The 26606-nt window shown below is 37.4% G+C and overlaps 2 protein-coding genes across 7 annotated transcripts in view; one reads left to right on the top strand and one right to left on the bottom strand.

Annotated features, from left to right (window-relative positions):
- IntS1 (integrator complex subunit 1) overlaps positions 1–11587 on the top strand; it is a 31002-nt gene extending 19415 nt beyond the window's left edge. For all 3 annotated transcript variants that reach the window (XM_019061119.2, XM_019061120.2, XM_072299988.1), the window contains exons 18-32: positions 66–235; positions 666–877; positions 1708–1841; positions 2222–2567; positions 2902–3116; positions 3888–4039; positions 4828–4957; positions 5627–5805; positions 6108–6229; positions 6644–6791; positions 7173–7365; positions 7667–7791; positions 10156–10307; positions 10724–10996; positions 11353–11587. In XM_019061119.2, coding sequence (XP_018916664.2) covers positions 66–235; positions 666–877; positions 1708–1841; positions 2222–2567; positions 2902–3116; positions 3888–4039; positions 4828–4957; positions 5627–5805; positions 6108–6229; positions 6644–6791; positions 7173–7365; positions 7667–7791; positions 10156–10307; positions 10724–10996; positions 11353–11468 — 2667 coding nt within the window. In that variant the 3' untranslated portion in view covers positions 11469–11587. The remainder of the gene's footprint in view (positions 1–65; positions 236–665; positions 878–1707; positions 1842–2221; positions 2568–2901; positions 3117–3887; positions 4040–4827; positions 4958–5626; positions 5806–6107; positions 6230–6643; positions 6792–7172; positions 7366–7666; positions 7792–10155; positions 10308–10723; positions 10997–11352) is intronic.
- A 109-nt stretch (positions 11588–11696) lies between these two features.
- Positions 11697–26606, bottom strand: part of LOC109043809 (uncharacterized) — a 149118-nt gene continuing 134208 nt past the window's right edge. For all 4 annotated transcript variants that reach the window (XM_072299989.1, XM_019061126.2, XM_019061125.2 and 1 more), the window contains 2 exons: positions 21845–21906; positions 11697–15259 (listed from right to left, as the gene is read on the bottom strand). In XM_072299989.1, coding sequence (XP_072156090.1) covers positions 15087–15259; positions 21845–21906 — 235 coding nt within the window. In that variant the 3' untranslated portion in view covers positions 11697–15086. The remainder of the gene's footprint in view (positions 15260–21844; positions 21907–26606) is intronic.

Raw genomic sequence — 26606 nt, forward strand, 5'->3', positions numbered from 1 at the left:
GTGCTTTTTTGTCTGTCAATGTCTTCTAGAGAGAGACGTATTATATTGAAAATTCTTTTTTTCAGGCTGTCATGATTGACACCTGTGAAGACTATGAGCTAATTCCAGATTGGCTGAAGCTTCGCATGATTCGCTCACCTGTGGCCAGAATAGTAGACACAGCCTTGGATAAACTGGGTCCCACTCAGTTGGTGCTCTTTATCCAGTCCTTTGGGGTTCCCGTCGAAACTATGAGGTACGGCAGAACTTCATCCTTTTATTTCTCTTCACTTTGTTAAAAAATCAAAAAATTGTAGCAGTACAGCCGTTTTTTTTAAATAGAAGATCAAGTTGATGCCTTAGTCGTGGAAAGCTAATTATTTTTAACATTTGAAAAAGTTGTCACTGTTGAATTTTTTCAGTATTTTGTAACTATTGTTAAACTTGAAAGTAAATGCCAAATTTGCAGCAGTTCAGTCATTCATAGCACTACCTTTAATATCTTAAGATTTTGTTCCATTTTTTTAATATTGATTATATTTCTCCTTAATGGAAAACAGATCCTGTTCTATGAAGTTGTTTACAGCGTAGATGACGTTATAATAATTTAAAAGATTTAAAGGTATAAAAATCAAAAATTTGTGCAATAGATTCCAACCATTGATGAACCTGTTCCTATGTTCTAGTAAATTGCTGCAAAAACTTGATCAAAGTGTGATGACAAACCAAGCAGACATCGAAGCAGCCATGATTGACAAATCGTACATGGCTAAATTGTTAGATTTGCAGAGTATGCGTGGAGCAGTCGGCGGTAAAATCTTTGCCCAGCTCTTAGAAGCACCTGGTCAATCAGTCAACCCAGCAGATTTAGTCACACCAATGGAGCTGTCTTTACCAGGTACGATGCCTCTGCATTTTATTGATTCAACGTGTAGGTAAATAACCTGTGGTCAACCAGTAGCATACAATAAATTTGAACTGCTGTACGGGAGAAAAGAGAAAACAAGCCAAAAAGCTCTACTACGTAGGTATTAGAGAAGCGTTCAGCAAAGGGGAAAGCACAATACACAAAGCACAAGGACAGGATTGAAAGAAAAAGACGTGGCTCAAAAGCTGCATTTCAATGGTAACGGTAACGCAACAGCTGTGTTTTATGGAGGTGAATTCTTACAGGTTCAGAAAAAGTCATCACTGGTGGCAAAAAGTTCGGACAAAAAGAAATCAATACCTGGACTTTCAGACATAATAATGAAATAACTATAAACTTCCCAGCAAATAAATTTTTGGGAATGTTATGTATTTTATCTGCTAATGCATATTTAACAACGTTAAAGGGGGTATTATTAGCTAGTAAAAAGAAAATTCTGAGAATCTCGTCAGTCTCGCTTTGTTGAGCTGGTGAGCCATTCAATCACTTAAGCGCTTCACTATAGAAGAACTCTATTGGCGAAACGAAAACAAGAAGTGCCTGCCTATCGGCTGAGCGCTTTAAAAAAATGAAAACAGGGTGGCTTAGTCATACTTCTAATATGAGTGTTGATGAGCTACGTCTTTTGTCGAAAAATGACAGAACTAACCAAAACATCGTTGCCAGGTCTTATGACAAGTTATCTTGTTATCTCTCATTTGTCTCAGAACGGTTGTGATGAGTATACTCGCCATTGTATGGTAATGGTGTAACAGTCCAACATCATCCTGAATTCTTATTTTTACTGTATGGTATTTCAGCTCCTCAAATAGCTGACAAGGAAGCCGTCAAACTTCTCAACCCCATTGAAGGTCCAGCCTTGGTAGAGCAAAAGTACCTCGCAACGGAGGAACAAAAAATTATGTTGAAACCTTTTGTCTCTCGATTCTTCAAGGTAATCAATCCCTAAATTAATTTTTCCTTCTTCAGCAACCCTTGTTCTCCATAAGAACGGATTAGTATATGTATGAAAGAATTTTAGATCTCTAGAAATTGTTTCCCCCAAAAAAATATCTTCCTCTTTCAAGAATCGTGACGCAATGGTATCAGAATCATATCTTGTAACTTTCTGGTATCATATAAAAGAAAATCATAGGAATTTATAGAGGAAAAAAGAACGAAAGTTTTTGTCTATTTGTTGTTTTGATAAAAGAATTATGTTTCATGTACATTTTGAAAATTTAAAATGTAGGTAGGCATTTTTTCTGTTTGAAGAAGACACACAATCTATTTTCAACCTTTTTGTCACTGATTTATGTTTTAATTATTTTTCAGACGTTGTCCTATGAGATGAAAAGGACAAAAATAACGAATCAGACAACCATCTTCGTGAAAGAAATTCTCGTCATGCTGATGAAAAAGTGCTCCAAAGTGAAATCCTTCATCGGGGCAATCATAAGAGAACAGCAGTTCTCATGCTGTTTGTTTCGTATCTTGGGGTCCACGATGACCAAAGATGGCCTGGCAATGTTGGAACTGATCGCCAAGATGGTCCTCGACGGACTCACAGCCATGAAAGTTACCAAACACCCTCTCATCAATATTTTGCACCAAATCCGGAAGAGCAATAGTGTCTCGCGAGTAGGCAAGAAAAATGTTTCGCTGGAGGACTCAATTCAAGGTAATTCACTTTTTGAAAGTGTGAAGGTTGTCAACATCTGAAATTGATGTGGATTTTAACTGGAGAAAAAATTTGAAAACCTAAGTTGGATTGCTCAATTTTTTTGGTTTGACTTAATGTTTGCCATCGTTAACTCATCATTTTTCATGGAAATTATCACTTCATTCTTTTCAATATTTTTTCCTTATTTCAATAAAAGCATGCTTATGCACAGGCACACTGTGCCCATATCTGAACAAATTTTCAAATTTTTCTTCTTTTTCCCGTCAGTTTTGCTTTGTCCTCCACTCATTTTTCTCTTTTTTTGTTAAATATTTTGAAATATTTATTTCAGAGCTAAAAATGCATTCTTCATATCACCTGGAGAAAATTGGTCGCGATCTTCTATGCTCTGAGACATTACAATACCAAGACAGCACCCCTCTTGTGGAGGCAATAAGCAATCTTTTAACAGAGATGAAGACTCATCATGTTGGCAGTACAGGGCTCTTTGTCGACTGGCTAGTTCAAATTGAGCCAGAAATAATCGGCACTTCTCACGGTTTGCAGGTAAGCAATAATGAAGTATCGTCAATTCGTTGTTTCCTGGATGAAAACCAAGGTCCCAAGGTTCGTTGTTGTCCCAAGGTCGCAAAATTGACGCAAACCATTCTATTTTTTCACAGAATTGTAGCTGCGCAATTTCTATCCAGAATTTTGCTGCTTTATTGCATCTAATAAAAGGAAAAATCAGTGACATTTTTTGGTAAAAATATAATTTGTCAATGGAAATTTTGCAATTCTAAAATGTTTTTACGCTCTTTTGCCTTGGAAACTATAATTCATGAAATATTTATTTTTTTGTTTCCTCTTATTGCCTCAACTGGGCTTTATAATACAACAAAATAACAGGCTCTTGACTTTATAGACTGATCAATCTTGAAAAGCATATTTAATTTCACTTGCCTGTAGAGAAATGAAATTTTTCCTTCACAGTCTTTCCACTGTTAAATGAACTAGAGTGAGTATTTATAAGTACCTTTAATTAAGTAAGAGCACTAATACTTCTTGAATTAGAAACAATTAAGTTAAAATTATGCCATAGCCATCTTAGCCCTTTCTAATGAATATTTCTAATTTACATGAAGAGGCATTTATGGTCATAGCGTAACATCAACATCTTCAGAACTGGAAAATCTCTTAAAATTCAGCTGCATTTCATATTTTTGTCACTATTATTGATGTAGTGACTTCCTCTTGATGAGGAAATTATGGAATTACATGATTCTTACAATTAAAGTAAAATGTGACTGGTATACTCAATGATTGTTTCTTTTACAGATGGGGTTACTATTTGCAAGGAGAGATGAATCAAAACCTCTTGCTGTTGAAATGTGTCGGCCATACCTATTAACTCTACTCGTCCACAACGCAAGCTGGGCAACTCTTCACTACAGCATGTCTCAGCTACTGTCCATTGACTCTGCTCAAAAGTAAGCCTCCTCCTTGAAGACCAATCTATTTCCAAAACTCACACTGTTTTCTTTTTTCTCTCTTTCTTTCAATGTAGACTAATTACTTAGAATCAGCTCAATTGCATTTCATGTCGCTTAATTGGACTGCATTTTACAAAAAGGAACTAAAATTTCTAGCTTACATGTACAAGTATCTATCTGCATAGGAAAACCAATAGCACACATGTTGTTTCCAAAATGAGCCATAGATTATAGTTCCTAATTGCAGAATGTAGTCGATTTTCTCTAAACCACTTATATAAACTAGCTATGAATTCTCTGTAAAATATGAAGAATAAACTCTCAAAGTTGTAAATTTTAGTGTTGCTTGGTTTTCTGTTTAAAGAGAAAAAAATGGTGAACAAAAACTAGGCAATTTCTGATGTAGTTTGGCTAGGTCTGGTTGAATTTGTCTAAATAAGCTTAGTATGTGCAGAATCCAGTTCTTTATTTCCTGCTCCCTAAGAGATTTAAATTTTAACAACCCTTCTTCAGCTAGACGAGTATCTATATTTGTGTTGAAGAACTACTTGAAATGTTTCATCAATCAAAGCCATCATTTATTACTACTCCAGGGTCTAAGAAGTCAGTGAACAGTCTGTGACTTTTACTTCTTTTGGTCAACACTTCTCTGATACATTTCCATCCCAAATACTTTCTGAATCGTATGTAACTTGTAAGTGTCAGTTTGGTTTCAACAGTGAAACTGTAAATCGGTACCATTTTTTTAGCAGGTTTTTCAAAATGTATTTTTTTCTACCTTCCAGGTTTGATCCAACAGCTGTTCTAGATTTTTTGTGGGCATTAACCTACAACCCCAAGTTGTGGCAAGGGAGGGAAAGGTACACTCCAAAGCATAAAGTAACAGAAAACTTACTTCGCTTGACACCAAACCAGGTATTTAAAGAATCACTTTTTGTCAGATAGTTAAATTTTTCCAAATTATTTACTACAATGGATTATAATGAAAATGAATTAATAAAATAAATTTAAAAAAATGTCAAATTTGTACGATCAAATGAAGGTTCTTTTCTGAAAAAAATAAGTTGCGTTTAGAAGTTTAGCTACTCAAGAATTTGGAAAGCAAGGCTTTGTTTGGCTCCAATTATAATTTTCACTTATCCTTCATTAGCCAAGCAATTGATCAAGAAACCTCCTTATGTTAACTATAATCATCAATGAGGAGAAATATGTTAAAAAATACAACAAACAAATAAAAAGAATTGAAGTCCATACAGAGGTGCCGTAGGCAAAATGCCGAAAACATGCTTTGGTGTTACAAGTAATTTTGCACATTCATATTCGAAGATACTTGAAAACATCCCAAATGTTCTCAAGCTTGACCTGACTCTTAAGTCACTTATGCTAGATGTAAAGCTGGAACTTTTCATTTCCTTCCTTAGCTTACCAGTTAATATTGTAATCTAATTACCACTCGAAACATTGTAGCTTTTGAACATAGACCAATGTCCGAGGCATATGTCAACTTCATAGTTAATTTTTCATACAAATCATTATCTACGAATCTTGAGTCGCTGATATTTTCTTATTATTTTTCTTTTTCAGGTGCTATGCGTTGTTGAGTACATAGTTGCAGAAGGTGCATCTAAAAAGGATCCTGTGGAAATGAAAGAAAAAATGAATTCCCGTCTCTCGCAGCTCTCTGACTGTATTTGTTGTACAGATTTAAACATAGCCATCAAGTTAATGGACCATCTCACATTAAAAGCGTCCCACTTGGAAGAGTAAGTCTACATTTTTTAAAATGCATTGAGTCAGTAGTCATTTTAATTTCAAGTGGCACTTTTTAAAATAAATATGCTTTAAAGAATTTTCAGATAACCAAAAATAATCAAAGGAATAACGAAAGTTTGCAGATATATCATTTTGTATTTGGATTAAGTTGTAAATATACTGTAGTTGCATCCAAAAAAAAACCAAACGTGTATTCGTAGCCTGTAAAACCAGTGCTCGTTATATACTAAAGTGTTATGTTTATATGTTAAAAATAAAGTTAATGAATTTTGTAACTGATCAATGTTCACAGGTCAAAAAGAGAAGTTTACTCAGAGCTCATTGTTTTGATGTATTTAAGAGTCCCTCAACTTAGTAACTTCATTAATGATAACAATCCATTAAACCAACATTTAGCAGAATTTTCCTCTACAGGTAATGTTAATGCATTTCTTTTTCTCATCTCATCATCTCATCATATTTTGGAGGGGGGGGGGGGGCGCCCTCATTATCACTGAAGAATGACCAACATCAAACCAATCAATTTAAAAAGTGATTGACAGCTAAATGAAGGATGGTTACCTTGAATGAGTTAAAAAATGATCCTAGTTTTCCCAATAATACTTCCAAAACTACTACTAAAATAATACTAGTCCTCCAAAATACTTTCTTTTGTACATATGATTGAAGTTTTGCACTAGAGTCAAGCTTCCCTATCACAATGATTGTTCATTCTAATAACTTTTGATTTGCTTTAGCAAGTCCTGAAATATTTTTAGTAATTGTCTGTACGAAGAAAATCCATGAGATATAGTAAGAAAATAATTTAAGAGGAAAATGTTTTTTTAGGAACGTCAAGTTTGCTGGACACATTGTCACACACGCTGATCACTGCTTTAGCCTCAACAGCACATGTCAAGGAGTGGACTAGAAGAGCTCAAGAAATTGAACTTTGCTTACGCAAATTGATATCTTCTCATCCTTTGCTTGTTTTGAGGTAATTACATACATATTTTTATTCCTGAAGTTAATTTTAAAAATTTTTCCGGTGACGGTAAAAAATCTAATATGTATCATTGCAAATGCTGGTGAAGTCAAGGATAAAAGCTGAGTCGATATGTGCTTTAATAGAAAAGTTGGCAGATTGGGATGCATCCTGATGAAACAGATGTATAGTAGTTTTAATCATGACTAATTTTACCTCGATGTCTAAATAGAGTTGTCTCATTAGTCTATTTCTGAACTTTCCAATAAAAATTTAACTCTTATGTATCAATAATCACTTTACTACTAATGTACTACTGTTTAAAGTTTTTTACCACTGTATATTTCTTTCACTAATAAATGTCAACATTTCTCCAATTCATTTTATTTGCAGACAGTTGCCTCTTCTAGCCTCATCGCTTGTTGGAAGAGTTCATCTAGAGTCCTATGTTTTTCGATCCAGAGCTCATCTACTCTTGATGCAACAGGTTTTATCTATTCTGGAATTGCTGCAACCAAAAATTTATCGCCCTGAGTACAGTCAAGATCTTCATCTAATTATCCATACATATTTATTGATGTTCCAGGTAATTGATCATTCTCTTTTGTCACTGTACAAAGTTTTTGTCCTCCTGATGCCTGAAAAATTTAATAATTTTAACCTTCTTTGTTATTAAATTACTTTAGGTTTCAGACTCAGGGGAACACAAATATTTGCAGTAGCTTTTTAGAAATCTTTGTCTCAATCTCGTGTTCCCTAGTTTCAAGCTATTTCATAAAAATATTTTAAAAATCACCGAATCGCAGAAATGTACCTTTACATTACCTTGTCATGCATTTAGGATTTAAAATGTTGAAGGGATTCTCAATTTTTTTTTCTCGTTTCAGAATCATTCAGGAATAAAGGAAGTGTACCATATGATGACAAAATTTGTTGCATTTCTCCAGAATTACATTGGTCATGATGCAGAACATGCTTTGAAGTATCTCCACTCTCGAGCAAATTTACTCAGGTATTTTGTCCCTTTTTCTATTATTACCCAATGCAAAGTCGACTCAATATACTGCAATCCAAATTTTTCGAATGAATGTGTCAAAAATTTCAATGAACAAAAGACAATATCTCAATCGAGTGTGTCAATTAACTTTTTCAAGCTGAACAGTTTAAAAATCAAATCAGGAACTGAACTTACAAAATTCTATACAAATTTCAAGAAGTTTTTGGGTGAATTTCAATTTTCATGGAAAACTGACGTTTAAAGAATGGAGTTTTGTCACTTGTAAATGAGAAAATTTTTATTGTAAGTTTTACTCAGTGTCAAATTACTTTGACTGAGAGATAAATGGAGTTTTACAAAAATGTACCAAGTCGCATTTTGGAAGAAGAATGAGCTGGAAGTAGGTTTCGCCTTAATTAGTCGTAAATTTCCTCCTGTCAAAAATTCAATGTTGGGGGGAAAAAAAATTGAACCTAAAAGTAGTCATTAAACTTGGTCTCAAGCATTGAGTTTTATGAAGGAACAAAACTTCAAATCTCTTTTTCTTGGTTCAAGCCGGATGCGACTTAGTGCGTATGTATGTGTTAGATTCAGCCTAGATAAAGTCTATATAAAACATTAAATTACTCCAATGTGTCCTGAATGATGCGGCTTTTTTGTGAGCTTAAAAAAAGTTGGGTTCAGCCCATTGGTCTTCTGTGGGTGTTGATACATGATAAAAATCCCTGCAAAATTTTAGTCCAGTTTGGAAACAATTTTGACCAAGTTTAACAGAAAGGAACCAAATTACATTTTTAAGAAAAAGAGTTTGGCGGAATTTCCACTTCTACTAGTTGTAAAGTTTTTTTTTAATTTGAAGTTCAAAGTCAAGAAATAATATTTTGAGTGTGAAAACAGTCGTTCAACTTTGTCCTTAGCATTGAGTTTGATGTAGGGAGAAAAATTCAGACCTCTCGATCTTGTTTCTAACTCAATGTGACTTGGTGTATTTCAGTCATACGATTATGATCCATCTTTCATTCACATTTAATGTTTTTTTTTTTTTTTTTATTATTTGTACAAAAGTTATAATATGTACAGAATGTTTTTAGATGTAAGATACATCTTTAAAAAACTTGGGTTTAACTTATAAGATAAACTTATACTAGGTTACACACATTTTTTTTAATTTATATGGAGAGAAATACAACCTCTGAAAAATGAGGAGGGAAAAATAAAACAATTTTGCTTCAAAGTAAAAATGTCTTTTTGCTTTGACATGGAATGCGGGTGACCGAACCCGGTCAAATGCCCAAGAGCCCCTGATTGCGTTCGAAGAGCACAAGGAGGCCCGTCAGTTTAAAAGAAGGATAATTTTGAGAACCCCTGAATTCCAAGCTCGTGGGGTTTGCGACGTTTTAATCTTCGGGTGCATTGGTCCTTTTCCAGAAGCGCAAGCGCTTCTGGGTTGGGATGCCTATGCAGCCTAGTTTCGTAAGAGTTGTACATTTTTGTTATGTAGTCCTCTACAGAATCAATGTTGAGGTCGGCGCGAATATCCGCGTTCCTTTCATACCATCTGGCTTTTGAAATGCTTCGTAATATTTTCATTTGTATGACTTCTATCTTTTTTAAATTTGACTTGGCTGCACAGCCCCACAACTGGCAGCCGTAACTCCAAACCGGCCTCAACATTGACTTGTAGAGGAGCAGTTTGGTTTCTAGAGATAACTTGGATTTGCGGCCAATCAGCCACTGCATATCATGAAATTTAAGTCTTAATTGCTCGACTTTTTTCTTTATGTGTGCACCCCACTTGAGCCTGGAATCCAGGTGGAGGCCGAGATATCGGGCGACTGTGTCGCGAGGGATTTCAGAGTTTCCTAAGTGAAGAGGAATATGAGTAAATGGCCTGTTGGTAAATACAATTTCTACCGATTTAGACGCATTTAATTTGGTCTTATCTTTGTTTGTCCATTTATTAATCCTGTTTAGGTGGGATTGAGCGTTAAAACGTGCCTCCCTGTAGCTTTTCGACGCTGCTAGCACAAGCGTATCATCGGCATAAACTCCCAGTTTCCCCCCTCTCCCAGACTGCGGGATGTCTGTGGTGAAAAGGGAATAGAGAAGGGGGGAAAGACAGGAACCCTGCGGAACTCCTGCCCTTATTGGTCTGAAACTTGAGGTGGTATTTTCATATCGCACTCTAAATTGTCTACCTGATAAAAATGAAGACAGGAGTTCAACATGGTTACATGGGAGCATTTTGTAGAGTTTTCCGATGAGGCGCTCGTGCCAGACACGATCAAATGCCTGCGCTACATCAAGAAAAACCGCCACACACACATTTAATGTTAACCTGTCTTGTCTTTCAAACATATTCTTTTGTTTATATTTCAGGGAACTTCAACTTACATACTCAGCACTGAATAGCGTTTGCGTTTTGATGTCTGGTGTCACAAGTGAAGGTGAAGTCTTTGTAACTGCTGCTACTCCAGTTGAAGAGGCCCCGCCAGACCTGGATGCAACCATCAAAGCATTGAAAGGGGATGGTGAGTTCATTTTAGGTTTGCTGCATTTGCGTTTAGTGGAATCGTATCCTTCCCGATTCCCATTTCTGCCATTACTCAGCAACCTCCCCTCAAAAGTATCCGCATTTGTAGCTTTATCTGTTGGAAAGGCTCTGAACAACAACTTTAGCTTTTTTCCAACAGAGTACATTCAATGAACCACCAAGCAAGGTGTGAATTTAAGCATTATGATGTATGTTTTCTCATTAAAATTTCACACAGAGCACGATTTGTACAAAAAAATTTACATAAACAGATCAATTGTGCAATTCAATTCCAATTTTCCCAGGCTTTTTCATTGATGCTCTGTAATCATCAGTGAATTGTAAGCATTAATGAAGCCTTAGTTTGGTTTTTAGCTCTCAACAAATTTTGAGGAGGATACATTCTTTTTCCAGGTTCCTATACGGCACTCATTGATTTAGATCATGCTACGTCGAAACGCTCAGCTGCTTTGGAACCGGCCCTGGATACACTTTGTCAGCTCCTATCTGACCCCAGCAACGGAGTCCGATCTTTAGCCCATTCTCTGACCATTCGTTATATCAAATGTAACCCATCAGCTGCCAAAATTGTTTTGCCCTACTTCATTGCCTGTTTTGATTCTGATTCGCCAGAAATCATTGCAACTGCGTGTGATAAGCTACCTGAAATGGCTGTTTGTGCTCAAGGTATGTTGTTTTTTCATTTAGCTTGCTCGCTACATCTACTCTTAAAATTTCAACTGTCTCTCATGAGAGACTTATATTTGTCATTCTAAGATGTCGTTTCCCTCAAATGTTTGAACGAACAATGAAGTTAAAGTTACCCTCAACAAATTTTGATTTAGCATTTTGAAGAAAAAATATAAATCACCTAGACAAAGAACTCCATAGATCTGCTATTAGATCAGGTGGCCATCAATTCCAATGAAGTCACAAATTGTACAGAAATATAATGTGGAACAAGAATGATATATTTTTTTCTCAAGTAATTTGTTTCAAGAAACTGGAAAAGTAATTTCACAAACTTTTTTCTTTTGTTCCAGAATATGCATTACCTCTTCTGAAGAAGGTATTTTACCTAGGAATGTATTTGAATATTAATACAATGGCAAGTATCACCAAAACAATCTCCCTTCTGAACCTTCAATCTGGTTATTGAATTCTGCCTTCGTAGTCCGTGTAAGTTACTATTAAATGATCAAGTTCTGTGATATTTTTGTAAATAGTTATTTAAGTTTCTTATTTTAACGATTTAAGCATAATTGAAAATAAAGAAAATATTAAATTTATTTTTCTCCGATCTCAATTATTTTGCAAAAAAACTTCCTCAGCGCTTGAGGATTTTACCCTCCATTTTATGTTTGATAAACTTTGTCCTTCAGGAAGGATTTAACACAACCTTTCCCACGAAAACAAAGAACTTGACAGACTTTTCATTCACTTTTCAAATATATGATGACCTCTATCAATGAAACCTAAGATACCAATATTCAGTAAAGCATTCATTTTTCCCAATCTTCCAAATAACTCAAGTTTACCAGCTCCACTTCTAACTAAGAGCTGATATAATTTAAGTTTGATGGGGTAAAAATCTGAGAACTAGAAAATCAAGGAGAAAATTATATTGTAAAAAAATTGCTCAATTTATTTTGTGTGACATTACATGAATTTATGTACTAATGTATTATATACACATTGATTTTAGCACCTTTAGAATCAGTAGCGCATGTCAAGAACCATCAGATGGGTCACTACACAAAAATTACACCAAGATACAGCCAGAAATGACACTTGAATATTTGTCTAGACATCAATATATTTGAAACGTGTTTTCATTTTGATGCACGTTTACAAATTCACTTATCAAATGAAAAAGCTGGAGTTACAACACGCCTCTCGTAATTAGACTGATACAATTATTTTCAAAAACTATTAATATGTAAAAACTTTACAACACTGTATAGTTTTTAGTTGCTAAGTGATTTCTCCCTGCTGTTCTGTGTATGCTGTTAATATATAAAAGTTATTGCGACCAGTTTGGTTTCCTCCGGTATTTAAGATTATTTAATTACTGATTAGTTTAGCTGCCTAGTTTTTGCTAGATATTTTCAAACTTTCTGGTCCTGCTAAGTACCTACTGAAAGGAAGTGCTCTAAAGTAGGTAGTCTGAATTTTCTTACCAGAGTTTCAGAAGAGCTTGAAAATTTCTGAAATTCTTCATAGAGGAAAAAGAAATAACATTACATAAAGAAGATCTTGTGCAAAATAAAAAAGCTGTTGATATATGTAAGTACACAAAATCATAATTGAGAGTGCATATAAACTGCATAAAATCTGTTTTCCTCCCCTAATGGTTTGTGGAATCAAAAATGTATAACATTAGGAAAACGCATATTTTTTTCTTTGTTTTTTTTCTCTCTTTTTTCTGCTAGAATGGATGAACTAAGTATTTTATTTTCTCTCTGATTATAGAAAGGAGAAAACAAAGATAATTCCATATGTACGGTAAATTATGTGACTGTTCTGTCAACCTTTACAACTGGTCACATAGCAGTGTCTTCTCAAAAATTGTTGACAGTCTTTTTTACCTTCTCTTTCTTAGTGCCACTTACTACCATTTTCTTGAGAATGTCAAGAAACTTGTTTATTATTTCTGTCAGATCGGAATAGTAAATTTAATTTAAAAAATAACGTTTATTATAACTTAACACATTGCGTATCATTACACTTCAGCATTTCAGAAATAACATGAAGTCAACTAACAAATTGACTACAATCGACATTGCTACCGACAAATACGTACATGGATCGCATCATTCATTTTTTGGCGCTGGCGTCGATTATTAAGTAGTTTAACTCCTCATGTTCATCCTATCTATAAACTCTAAAAAATAATGCATTGAGTGAGTTTACAGTAAGTATAGCAGCTTGCACATCTAGTCGATTCATGCAACTACAATCGCAGCTGGTGATTTTCTGTGATTTAATCCTCCGTCTCTTATTTCCTACTTACTTGCGATGGACTACCTATCAGGCATGCACGGTCTTTCAACCCTGGATGAGATATTAGTCACGTTAGATCATCCCTCTGAAACTATCCCTCAAATTGAACTTATTTATACTAAAAGGATCTATGTTCATAGGGTGTGTGTGTAACATAGTTCCTTTTAGTATAAATACATCCAATTGTTTAACATCACCTCTATGACACCCTTTGTTATACAACCCAAAATCAGGCATACTTAATCCAGTAAAATCCATCAGTAAGAGCCATTGATGGTTACAGTGCTTGCATTACTTGATCCCTGCGAAATATTATAATAATCCTGAACTTTGGTACATTCGATTAAAAATTCGTCAAGCCACTTTTGAGAACACCCAGCACTCATCTGTTTCTGTGAAACTTTAAAAATTGTTATCCGACTCTGCTCAACTTCACGGCTCATCACGAGATCTCGTCCAACAAAATGAAATAATCACTTTCGATACAATTTTCATAATTCTTGTTTTACTCACTGAATTTGGGAGATGAAAATGGTAGTCGTCGGTGCGTGTTGCACGTGTCTCCCTAAATTTTGCGCATGTCACGCAATTTTCATAAATGGATCGGGGCTGAACAGCCATTCGGTTCTTCTGTTTGTGAGCTTCGTGAATCAATTTGGTACAAAATTGGATCGTGAAACCTCAAACCTACGATATTTTGACAGAATAACATCCCGAGAGTTCTACTTTCAGCTCCTATATTCAGCGTATGAGCTAGGGATCGAATTTTGTCGGTCCTTTCCACCGCACTTAAATGTACTTAGGACGAGTCTCGACCGCACTTAAGTCCGGCTTAGCGCTTCTAGTTCTGATTTGTCGGTGGTGCGGTTTGGACTCATCGATGCGATTGCGTCTCCCTGTAGGTCTCGATAGACGATCAAATTCCCAAATCAATTACCATCAAAGTGTCGGGAGTCATCAGTCTTAAAATCATTAATTTGCTTAATTTTATGATGAAAACTTGACAAAAATGTTTCCTGTGACAGGAAATGATGAATGGTGGCACTCCATTCTGATCAAAATTGGACGGGCCGTCAAATTTTGATCAAAGAGGACTGTTGCATGGTGACCACTAGTCATCAAGTGGTCCACTTTGATCAGAATTGGTTCGGAATTTGATCGTGTATCCAGACCTTGTGAAAAGCCGGTATCAGAGATCAAAGTAGAGCCCTCAAAGTGGCGCATACACGTGGCTCATCTTCCACCAGCCGCATCGATACGCCACTTTGAAAGCTCTACTTTGATCGTCTGATGCCGGCTTTTGAGGGCAATGAAGGGTCACGTGACGCCATTTTGAGAGCTCTACTTTGATCGTATGATACGGGCTAAAGAGCCGACAAAATTCGGGCCCAGGCATAAAACGGACGGACGCTGAGGAGTTGGCACTGCGGGCCAAAACCGGAGCGCCTCAAATAAACCCCACGGAGTAAGCGTGGAATGGGGCTTCGAAAGAAGTCAACTGTGTCGTCTACACCGGGACGAAAAGGGCACACATGGCTACGGGTGTGCGCCGAAGAACCAATCGGATTCAGTACGGAAGGGGCTCCGGCGAGAGTCAACTATCGTCGTCCTTGTTGTTGGTGAGCGTTGACCAAAGGGGCGCGCGGGGCGCCGGCTTGAGGTTGGTCTGGAGGGCGACGGAGACCTTGGCGGCGACGGTGAAGACCTCCGGGAGAGGCGGGGGCCCCGGGCCGGCGTCCGCGGCGACGGCGGGCGGCGGGGCCGGCGGCGTCTGCTAGCTGTCCGGCGACGTCAGGACTTCGATCATGGTCGTCTCCGGGTCGGCCTCCGAGCGCTCTTCCACCACCGTGTCCAGGTCCAGCGAGGGGAACCCCCGCCCCATCCCCCGCTCGCCCTTCAGGCTCACCGCCCGCGAACGACCCCCGTTCGGGCCCGCCAGGTACACACCTAGAAACACATCAAAGGTGCTATTATTAGAGAGAAATTAGGTGTGACATTAGGTTAGAGCGACATAGGTATTCCTAGAGAGAAAGGATGTGATTGGAGGAGGAATTGTGAAAAGTTGAAAGAAAGAAGTAAGAAAATGTTAATACTATAAAACAGCTCGGAATGTTTATTCTGCGCCATTTGATTGAGGGAGGGGGGGGGGAGACACCGAAAGTTCAATTGTTGATTCTCTTAGAGCATTTCTAAGTTTCAGAGAATAGATGCGCTCTATGGCATCGATATCAAGGTCTCAACTCTGAGTACATCGGTTTTGAAACGGAACAGAAAAAGAAAAGATACCTCGATTGCAATTTTGGATGATTTTGGAGGCGCCAAGATAGCATTTTAAGCCACTTTCGCCAGTATTTTAGAATTTCAAAATTTCGTATGTTATATTTAAAAAAATACTGCCCGACACCATGTTTTACCAAAATTCGATCGAACAGGAGCCGACATAGCATTTTAGACCACATCCATCATCTTGGATTTTCGAATTGTGAAAAGTTGATTCAAAATTCTCGTTGTTCGTCAAAGAATGCCATCCGGTACCAAGTTTCACAAAAATTGATCGAACAGGAGCCACATATTGTAGGATCAATAGGACTCTACACAGTGGTAAACGCTAACAGTCAATGTACGTGCGGCAAGGCGCCTTCATTTTCGTCTGATACTGTGCAACACTTCCGAGGTGGAATAGTTGCTCAGAGCGCCTTCAACCGTATCGCTTCAACTTGATGGTGATTACTACAGAATTCACACTCTTGCTCGTGCGAAAGTTACACATTTTTTAATGGCAAGGTATAAGACACACACTGATACAAATGTTTGTGTTATTGTGTCAATTTCGGTTAATATTGGAAGTGAAACACAAACCATCACAAATTTTGTGTTGCTTTGATACAGTTTGCGGTGAATTTAGCGTAGAAAACAATGGAGAGACTGGAAAAACGCATTCTTCCGATTGCGACATTGGTATTCACCACTCGTTCTTAATAATTTCTTTACGAAATCTAGCTGAATTTTTCTCTTGAAATCGTCAACCGATGGCTAGGGTTATTCTGTGTTTTACTTCCCGTATTAAACAAGCTTTGTTTTTAAAGGATGTATCCCATTAAGGAGGGTATTTTGGCCCTAACTTTGGTCGAAAATTGAAACAGCTTAGAATAATGTCATGTATGGTCAAATCGACTCTTGATCATCTACCCTGTGAGAACTTGTCCTTATTTGAGGTGTTTTTGAAAGGTTTTTGCTTGATTTACTAGCGCTAAGTACTTAGTGAAGTTTTGCAGCTCATAATAGAATCAGAATAATTGCTCATTTTCGATCCTAAATTAGATTGTAAGAGCACAAGCGACTACCACTTTCATATTCGAATATGTTAATCTTTAGTACACCCATCACGACATATTTAAAGGAGAAAGTGGTAGTCGCTTGTGCTCATGGGTGATTTCACGATAATAGGAATAGTCGTGTCGCCGTGGGTTATGAACGACATAGGGCAAAACGATTGAAAACCAAATTAATTAATCAATAGGAATGATGTCCCTGAACCTATCCATGCTGAAAAATATGATGAATTATTATTATATTTAATAATATGAGACTTTAAAGGCCGAAAATGTCCGGTCGGTTACGCGTCGCCAACCCCGATTTTGAAGCAAAAGAGCAATTTGCGGTAACAAATCAGTACTGATCATGAACTCTTTAGCAATATTTGCTGAAAAGAGACTCTAGTGTTCAAGAAAATTGCCAGTTTGAACTGAAATGTTTATTATTGAGCGAGAAAAGTCATAAGAAAGAGGTGTCGCCACATTTGGCAACACATTTTTGCAGTTGTATTAAGTGCAGTGTTTATCTCGCCAGATGGAGTCAGGAGTTTCAAAACTGCCATCAAATTGTTCGCTGAAGTCTTCTTGACAAAACCATTACTGATAAGTCAGTTTTTTTTACAATGAAAACTTTAATTATTATGAAAACCAGTGATTTTTACGTGTGTAGCACTAATTCCTCACTACGCAAAAACCTCAATTTAATAGTATTAAACTAAAAGGAAGTCTCCAAAGTTTAGAAAACTTTTAAGGCAGCATTAATTCCACCCCGTAACTCAAGAATTGCCAAGTTTCATCTTTTGTATCATCTTTAATCTCACATTTTTGAGTGTCGGTTACGCTGTGTCTGTTACGTAACCGACACAATTTGGCAGGGCCGCCATGTTTGCGTGGACCTCCAGCAGTCCCGCGGGAAGCGCTGATACCTGATTCAATGGCTTGTTTATCAATCACTTTAACTTTGCACTGAATTAAAATAGAGCGTGCCAAAGCTGGAAAAAGGAAGTTTAATACCTTTAAAATAAGGTAATGAAATCCTGTTAAAATTGGTGCACTTTTATTTCTAAGGTATTTCACATTTTAACTATTCCTGTTATCGTGAAATCACCCTTATACAAAAACAATCTAATTTAGGATCGAAAATGAGCAATTATTCGAGAAAACCGCAAAACTTCACTACTTTGCGCTGGTAAATCAGGCAAGAACCTTTCAAAACCATCTCAAATAAGGACAAGTTCTCACAGAGTATACCTAGATTATTAAGAGTCGATTTGACCATACATGACATCATTCTAAGCTGTTTCAATTTTCGACCAAAGTTAGGGCCAAAATACCCTCCTTTAATGGGACACATACTTTAAAAACAAAGCTTGGTTAATACGGGAAGTGAAACACAGAATAACCCTAGCCATTGGTTGACGATTTCAAGAGAAAAATTCAGTTAGTTTTCTTAAAGAAATTTAATAAGAACGAGTGGTGAAGACCAACCTTGCAATCGGAAGAATGCGTTTTTCCACTCTCTCCGCGCTGAAAATGACGAGTAGGCTATTCAGAATTCATCTACTCACATGAGTAGAACTTCCTACTCATATGAGTAGAAATCCTACTCATATGAGTAGAAATCCTACCAATATGAGAGAAAATTCTACGAATACCACTAGAATATTCTACTTAAAGGAGTAGAAAAGTTCAACGCATATAAATTCAATTTTTTCATTTCCAGAAGTGCTATTTCTGACCAGGAGACACCGACAAAGAGGGTAAATTTGAAAAATAAAATAATTTTGTTCTTATGATTTTTTTGATGCGGTGACAAGTTTCCGAGACATGGAAAAAAAAACACATTTGATCGAACGAACAGGAGCCACATATCGGAGGATCAATAGGACTCTACACAGGGGTAAACGATAACAGTCAATGTACGTACGGCAAGGCGCCTTCATTTTCGTCTGATACTGTGCAACACTTCCGAGGTGGAATAGTTGCTCAGAGCGCCTTCAACGATATCGTCAGATCAGATCAGAGTACATGGGTTTTGAAACGGAACAGAAAGAGAAGAGATACCTCGATTGCAATTTTGGATGTTTTCGGAGGCGCCAAGATAGCATTTTAGGCTACTTTCGCCATTATTTTAGAATTTCAAAAATTCGTCTGTTATATTTCACAAAATACTACCTGACACCATGTTTTACCAAAACTCAATCGAACAGGAGCCGAGATAGCATTTTAGACCACATCCATCATCTTGGATATTTTCGAATTGTGAAAAGTTGATTCAAAATTCTCGTTGTTCGTCAAAGAATGCCATCCGGTACCAAGTTTCACAAAAATCGATCGAACAGGAGCCCCATATCGGAGGATCAATAGGACTATACACAGGGGTAAACGATAACAGTCAATGTACGTACTGCAAGGGGCCTTCATTTTCGTCTGATACTGTGCAACACTTCCGAGGTGAAATAGTTGCTCAGAGCGCCTTCAACGATATCGCTTCAACTTGATGGCGATTACCACGGAATTTACAGTCATGCCTGTGCGTAAGTTACACATTTTTTCATCACCAACGGTGAGGTAAAAGACACACACTGGTACAGATGTTCGTGTTATTGTGTTAATTTCGGTTAATATTGGAAGTGAAACAAAAACCATCACAAATTTTGTGTTGCCTTGATATACAGTTTGCGGTGAATTTAGCGTAGAAAACAATGTAGCCCTGCTAAAAATGGTGAGAACAATTGAGTAGAAAATCAAAGTCATATGAATAGAATTTCAACTTATACGAATAGAATTCAACTCATATGAGCAGAATTTCTCGATCCAGTTTTCGCCAACTCATATGACTAGAGATTTCAACTCACGAGAGTCCAGCGTTGAATCTACATATATACCGTGTCCGATATGCACTGGAAAAAAAACACATTGGATCTAGAGTCCAGACTCTTGAAAACATTGACAAGAAAAAATACTCTTGATTCAATCAGATTTAAGCTTAAATCAAAAGGAAATCCGCTCAAATTAAGAGGCTTGGTTCTTGATTTAAGCAAAAATCCGATCCGGATCGAGAAATTCTGCTCATTTGAGTTGAATTCTATTCGTATAAGTTGAAATTCTATTCATATGACTTTGATTTTCTACTCAATTGTTCTCACCATTTTTAGCAAGGCTACAATGTTTTCTACGCTAAATTCACCGCAAACTGTATATCAAGGCAACACAAAATTTGTGATGGTTTTTGTTTCACTTCCAATATTAACCGAAATTAACACAATAACACGAACATCTGTACCAGTGTGTGTCTTTTACCTCACCGTCGGTGATGAAAAAATGTGTAACTTACGCACAGGCATGACTGTAAATTCCGTGGTAATCGCCATCAAGTTGAAGCGATATCGTTGAAAGCGCTCTGAGCAACTATTTCACCTCGGAAGTGTTGCACAGTATCAGACGAAAATGAAGGCCCCTTGCCGTACGTACATTGACTGTTATCGTTTACCCCTGTGTAGAGTCCTATTGATCCTCCGATATGGGGCTCCTGTTCGATCGATTTTTGTGAAACTTGGTACCGGATGGCATTCTTTGACGAACAACGAGAATTTTGAATCAACTTTTCACAATTCGAAAATATCCAAGATGATGGATGTGGTCTAAAATGCTATCTCGGCTCCTGTTCGATTGAGTTTTGGTAAAACATGGTGTCAGGTAGTATTTTGTGAAATATAACAGACGAATTTTTGAAATTTTAAAATAATGGCGAAAGTAGCCTAAAATGCTATCTTGGCGCCTCCGAAAACATCCAAAATTGCAATCGAGGTATCTCTTCTCTTTCTGTTCCGTTTCAAAACCGATGTACTCTCTGAGTTCAGACCTTGATATCGATGCTATAGAGCGTATTTATTCTCTGAAACTTCGAAATGCTCTAAGAGAATAAACAATTGAACTTTTTCGGTGCCCCCCCCCCCCCCCCGCAATCAAATGATGCAGAGTAAAGATTCAAAGCTGTTTTAGAGTATTACATCTATTTACTTTGTCACCTCATGTCGTATTTTACCTCACTCATCACAATCGTGGTAATTTTGAGTTTTCATAAAAACACTACTCCGTGATTGACGTAACTGATTCATAGTGAAAAATCAGAACTCAGATAGTACGACTATGTTTGTCTAAATATCCCGAAAAAGATGAACCTAGAGCTCGATTATCGAACGATTTTAATCGACGAAACCTTGTTTCAGCAATGCAATTTATCGACCGAGGTAACGATTCAACAGCGGTGGGGTTGGCAGCAAGACGCTCGGAGCGCTCTTCAATTAGACGTATTTCTACCAAATGGAACTATGTGCATTATGACATGAGCCCTGAGACCCATAAGAATACATGCATAACAGGGATCATGTCTTAATGCGCATAGTTCCGTTTGGCAGAAATACGTCCAATCGCGAGTGAGTTCTGGGCAGAATTGTCAGAATAATTAATTAATTGGCCTCGGGGTCGAAGAAAGGAGTAAGCAAGGATGAAAAATCGTCCCCTGAGTGTCACGGCCCCTAAATTGTCCGCATAAGGGATTTGCTCGTCACTTACGGAAAGGCGAATCCCAGCCAGTGGCGATCGAGGCGTGAATGATCGATTATCGATATATCGCCATTTGAAGCTGTGGTAAAGAATCGATTGTTAAGGTGTTCGTTGCGAATACCCTGTTTATCGATCCTTTTCCATACGGTTAAATGGCACATCAAGCGATATATCGCAAAGCACGCTAACCCCGGAACTCTCACGAGAGAGTTACGTTGCCTCCCGCCTCACTTTCCTCGCTCCAAGCACGGACCTGGACTCTGAATTGCTCCTTGCCAGACTCGAAGAGGAACTTTATTTAAGGGTTTCGTTTTAATATATTTTAGGGGGACTTATATTTTAATTCCCCTCCTCTCAGAGCAAATCTCCGCTGTTATTAGAGATAAAATCACTAAAATCAACTATTTTATTCGCTTTAGATTCAAATTATGTACCCCATCGTAGCTTATAACGGAAGGTTAAACACTTCAACATCAGTGGCGGGGCGTGAATTGCGATATATCGATTGTTATGCCATTTACACCTATGGAAAAGGATCGATAAATAGGGTGTTCGCAGCGAACACCTTAATAATCGATTATTTACCATAAGTTTAAATGGCATAACAATCGATACATCGCAATTCACGCCACGCCACTGTTCAACATACCTAATCGGTGCATCGTTCCGAGTCTCGCCAAAGAAATTCCGCTGCGATCAGGATCGAAGTTCCTGCAACAAAAAAAAAAATGAAATTTTTACTATACCTTCTAGTTACCGTTGATATCATAAACACAACAGAAATGGCAGGTCAGGCTTCTGTGGCGGGATCTTATCACTTTAAGCAAAGGAAGTCTAGTGACGTAAACAATTCTCGTCGTTAAGTTTACATGGATTGCATTTTGCAAAAAGGAATCAAGAGCATTTCAATGTTGCTAGGAACGTACAACTTACATTCTTTGCAATAAAATGCTAAAATCATGCAAAAAATTAAATTTACAAAGGGAATTCCTTTTTTTTTTTTTTTTTTTTTGGGACCATAAGAAAAGGCGGGTTACACCTTTGATCTCCCTTGAAAAAAAGTACTTCTAGTTTTAAATGTACTTCTGGGCAAGAATAAATCCTAGCTTTCCGTTGTAAGTTACATTAAAAAATGAGTGTTGCAAAATAATATCAACCCATATTTGGATTGCATTTTGCAAAAAGGAACCAAGAGCATAAAGTTGCTAGGAACGTACAACTTACATTCTTTGCAATATAATACAGAAATCATGCAAAAAATTAAATTTACAAAGGTGATTTTCGTCTTGAATTTATAGTTTATTGGGAGTAAAGATAAAACTCGTTTAGGTGATCAGTTTATATTAGTCGGGTAAAAAAAGTTGCTCAATCTTAGCGTCACCGGAGTGCTCTTGGTTCATTTTCACAAAATGCAATCCATATTTACCAGTGGCGTGGCGTGCTTTGCGATATATCGATTGTTCTGCCATTTAAACCCATGGTAAAGAATCGATTACGAAGGTGTTCGCTGCGAACACCCTAGGTGATTATTATCGATCCTTTTCCATAGGTTTAAACAGCATAACAATCGATACATCGTAAAGCACGCCACGCGACTGATATTTACCACAAATAGTGCGACCGTGGTAGCTCGACCGATGTCTATCATTACCGATTGAAAAATCTGTTCGAAAGTGTAGCACTGTAACTCTTTTGTTCGTTATTCAAACAGTGTTACTTTTGCCATGTTGGACTAGCTAACGCGAAAGACTGTTATTTTACAGCACCAGCGGTAGTATTTCATATTTTTCAATGTAATTTTTGTTTGCTCATCACACAAAACGACAGGAGAATCACTTTCATTTGAAATGAAATGTTACGTTATGGCACCTAAGGCTTTGACAGTTTATCCAAAATAGTGATGAGGCTAATCTTATTGTTAGAGCAAATCGTTCCGTCCGCAGGATGCAGATATGCCGCGGTGTCAGAATGGTGTTGCATCCGAGACAAATGAAGGCGTTTCTTGCTCTGGTATTCAGGAACTAACTGACATGACGGTTGCAGTTTGCAGCATAAGCAACAACAACGAGAATTGTCGTTTCGTAGATTATAGTGTTCATTATCCACGAGTAAACATGGCTTTAATCTTCGAACCTCTTAGTTGGTTCTTTGGTCGGTGTTGTTCTCGTCGCTTTTTGATGCGACTTGAATAAAGAATTTGTGGTCAAAAAGTGTTTTTTTAGGTGCTTAATGTGTTATATGAATTTCATTTCCTCAAATCTTCATTTAAAATATCCAAATAATTAAACGCAAAAATATAAAGAGGGGTATATAAATCCGACGTTCATTATGTACACTGTTTTAATACACCTAAATGAAAATGTAAATGCTTTGTGAGGTCCTTTTTAAAATAATTTAAAATTAAAAAGATGAGAGAACATGAAAAGAACAGTAAAGGGTTCTTCTCCTATCGGTGTCCTCATTTTGTGCATTTATACATGAGAAATATTTCTATTATTCGTTGGGTAGAGACAACACTGGAAAAAAAAACACATTGGATCTAGAGTCCAGACTCTTAAAAACATCGACAAGAAAAATTACTCTTGATTCAATCAGAATCTAGCTTAAATCAAGAACCAAGCCTCGTAATTTAAGCGGATTTCGTTTTGATTCAAGCAAAAATCCGATTGGATCAAGAGAATTTTTTCTTGTCAATGTTTTCAAGAGTCTTTTTCCAGTGTTCACTTTGAGACGAGGAAGCGGGAAACTGACAATGGGACCGAGGGAGGCATATTTTCATTGCTAACTCAATATTGGGTACAAGTTTCGTTAAAAAAAAAAAAAAAAAAAAAAAAAAAAAAAAAAAAAAAAAAACCTCGTACACGCCCGATTCGGAGTAAGAACTTGGGCCAGAAGTTGAGCGTGATTCAAAAGACCGCCGAGAAAATAACAAAGATCGGGAGCCACTTTATTGACACGGAGCGGGAGCGGGAGCGTCTTTTAAAAGAGCGGGGCGCCCTAAAAAATTCCCAGGCTAAGCTTGCGGCTTCCGAGCACGTATCAATATTTTTCTTTTTCATATTCTGGCAAACGGCGCGCGGCGGCCGATTCCGAATAAATGGCTCCATTTTTTTGTCATTTCTAAGGAGCCGGCAGGAAGGAGAGCGGTTGACTTCCTCCCGAACATTTATTCCGTCTCACTGAGCCGTCCGCGCAGAGTTATTGAGCATAAAACGTTTCCTGTCAACTCCGTGGACTTCCACCGTCTTGCGGTTTCTGGATGACCCGATTGATCTAGTGAGGGTTCCCTCCAACTGCATCACGTATAAATCTCGTCAAAAAGCCATGTTTAGCACTTGGAATACTCATTAAAATGTTTCTTTTTCGGATTATTTTATTCGTATCAAACAATGGGCCATTTGATCTGTGTTAAAAAGACTTGTTGATACCTCGTTCACGAGTTGATTTTCAGACTTTTCGTCGTATGAATCGTTTACTACGCACTGGAAAAAAAAACACATTTGATCTGGAGTCCAGACTCTTAAAAACATCGACAAGAAAAAGTACTCTTGATTCAATCAGAATCTAGCTCAAATCAAGAACCAAGCCTCTTAATTTAAGAGTATTTCGTTTTGATTCATGCAATAATCCGATTGAATCAAGAGTATTTTTTCTTGTCAATGTTTTCAAGAGTCTGGACTCTAGATCCAAGGTGTTTTTTTTCCAGTGTTCTGTTCATGTGAAACGCGAGTGTCACTTAAATTGAGCGTCAAAAATTAAAAAAAAAAAAACGAGTTCGAAAAATTTGACTTCCGCGCTTCACTGGAAAAAAAAAAAAAACACATTGAATCTAGAGTCCAGACTCTTGAAAACATTGACAAGAAAAAATACTCTTGATTCAATCAGATTTTTGCTTAAATCAAAAGGAAATCCGCTCAAATTAAGAGGCGTGGTTCTTGATTTTAGCAAAAATCCGATTGAATCAAGAGTATTTTTTCTTGTCGATGTTTTTAAGAGTCTGGACTCTAGATCCAATGTGTTTTTTTCTTCTCCAATTTTCTTGAAAATACTGAATGCGATCAACTGTAACCTCTCTCTTACGAGTAGACTTTGGACTTTCCGTGTGACTTTGTGTGTTTCGGAAATGTTTGCTACGTGTTTTACGCTCACAAGTTTTGCGTTAAGTTTTAATGGACAAACATGTCATGTTCGTGCGGCTGAATTTCAAGTTGCGGAAGCGACAACTCTGCTTGCTTGAGTGGACGCATGTTCGTGAGCGGCTGGTAAGGTCCGGTGAGCGGCTGAGGGCTGATGGCGGGTCGTTTAGCCCCATTGATGCGCGATGCCTCGACTCGCATCCCTCGCGGGACATGCGACGACCATGTGACGCCACTCTCAGGCAAAGGTCCCCCTCCGCCCTTCAACCACCCCCAAATTCCCGCAAAAACGAGACGAGAACAAATGCCCCGCGCCTAAATGCGCCCTCAAATCGCTGGTATTTCAATAAAACATCCATTTCCCTTCCGCGAAAAGGATCAGAAAAGCATCCCTCCCCGCGTGGGGAGGTGAAGGGGGGTTGTATTCGGTTGGCAAGTGTTGTCATGTTGGAATGGGATGTTTGATTTGAGCAAGCTCTGAAAGCTGGGAGGATAAAATGCAACATGAAATTGACGGGTTTAATGGGAATATCAGCCTAACTGAATTTCATATTGTTTAATTTACTCTCATATTTTGTTTTCTTGACAGAGAACTGAACAAGCCTGGGCAAGACCAAGTTGGATTAGAGGAGTTGAAAGTTGGCCAAAATTCCTTACGTAATACTTGAACCGCTCTAACTGGGCCGCTTTGAGGAGCTTACAGAGGATGTGAGTTATTCCAACAACACATCCTATTCTAATAGCTCCGTTCAACTTTAGTCTTGTCCTTCCCGAAAAAGAAAAAGAACAAGAAAAAGAAAGAAAGAAAGAAAGAAAGAAAATGTTCATAGACTGAATTGCTTATTTATCGTGAGAAAAAGTAACCAAAATTACGAGTTAATATGAGGAGTAGAACACATAACACATTTTCGGTTAAGTTCTATTGGTTCATTCGCTGCGATTGACCAAAAGTTTCGGTTGAATAGACTATATCTTTTGGTTACATTTACCAAATATTTCGGTTGAGACACTTTTGATTAGTAAAAACTACGCATTAGTATATAGCAACAATCAAACCCAGATTTTGTAGCCATTAATTATTGAATGCGCAAGTCATTTGCAAGTCGCAAACGACGAAGGGTAGTGAGGAAAACGGGAGTGTACTAGGTAAGCAGGACACTTTCTAAATATTAAGATGAATCAGAGTCGGACCTAGCCTCAGCCTCTAACCTAAAGAATAACTAAAAATTTGGTCAATCGATCGAATCTTTCTGGTTATTCCAACTGAAATAAAAT

The sequence above is a fragment of the Bemisia tabaci genome, chromosome 4 (assembly GCF_918797505.1).
Source record: "Bemisia tabaci chromosome 4, PGI_BMITA_v3".
Lineage (NCBI taxonomy): Eukaryota > Metazoa > Arthropoda > Insecta > Hemiptera > Aleyrodidae > Bemisia > Bemisia tabaci.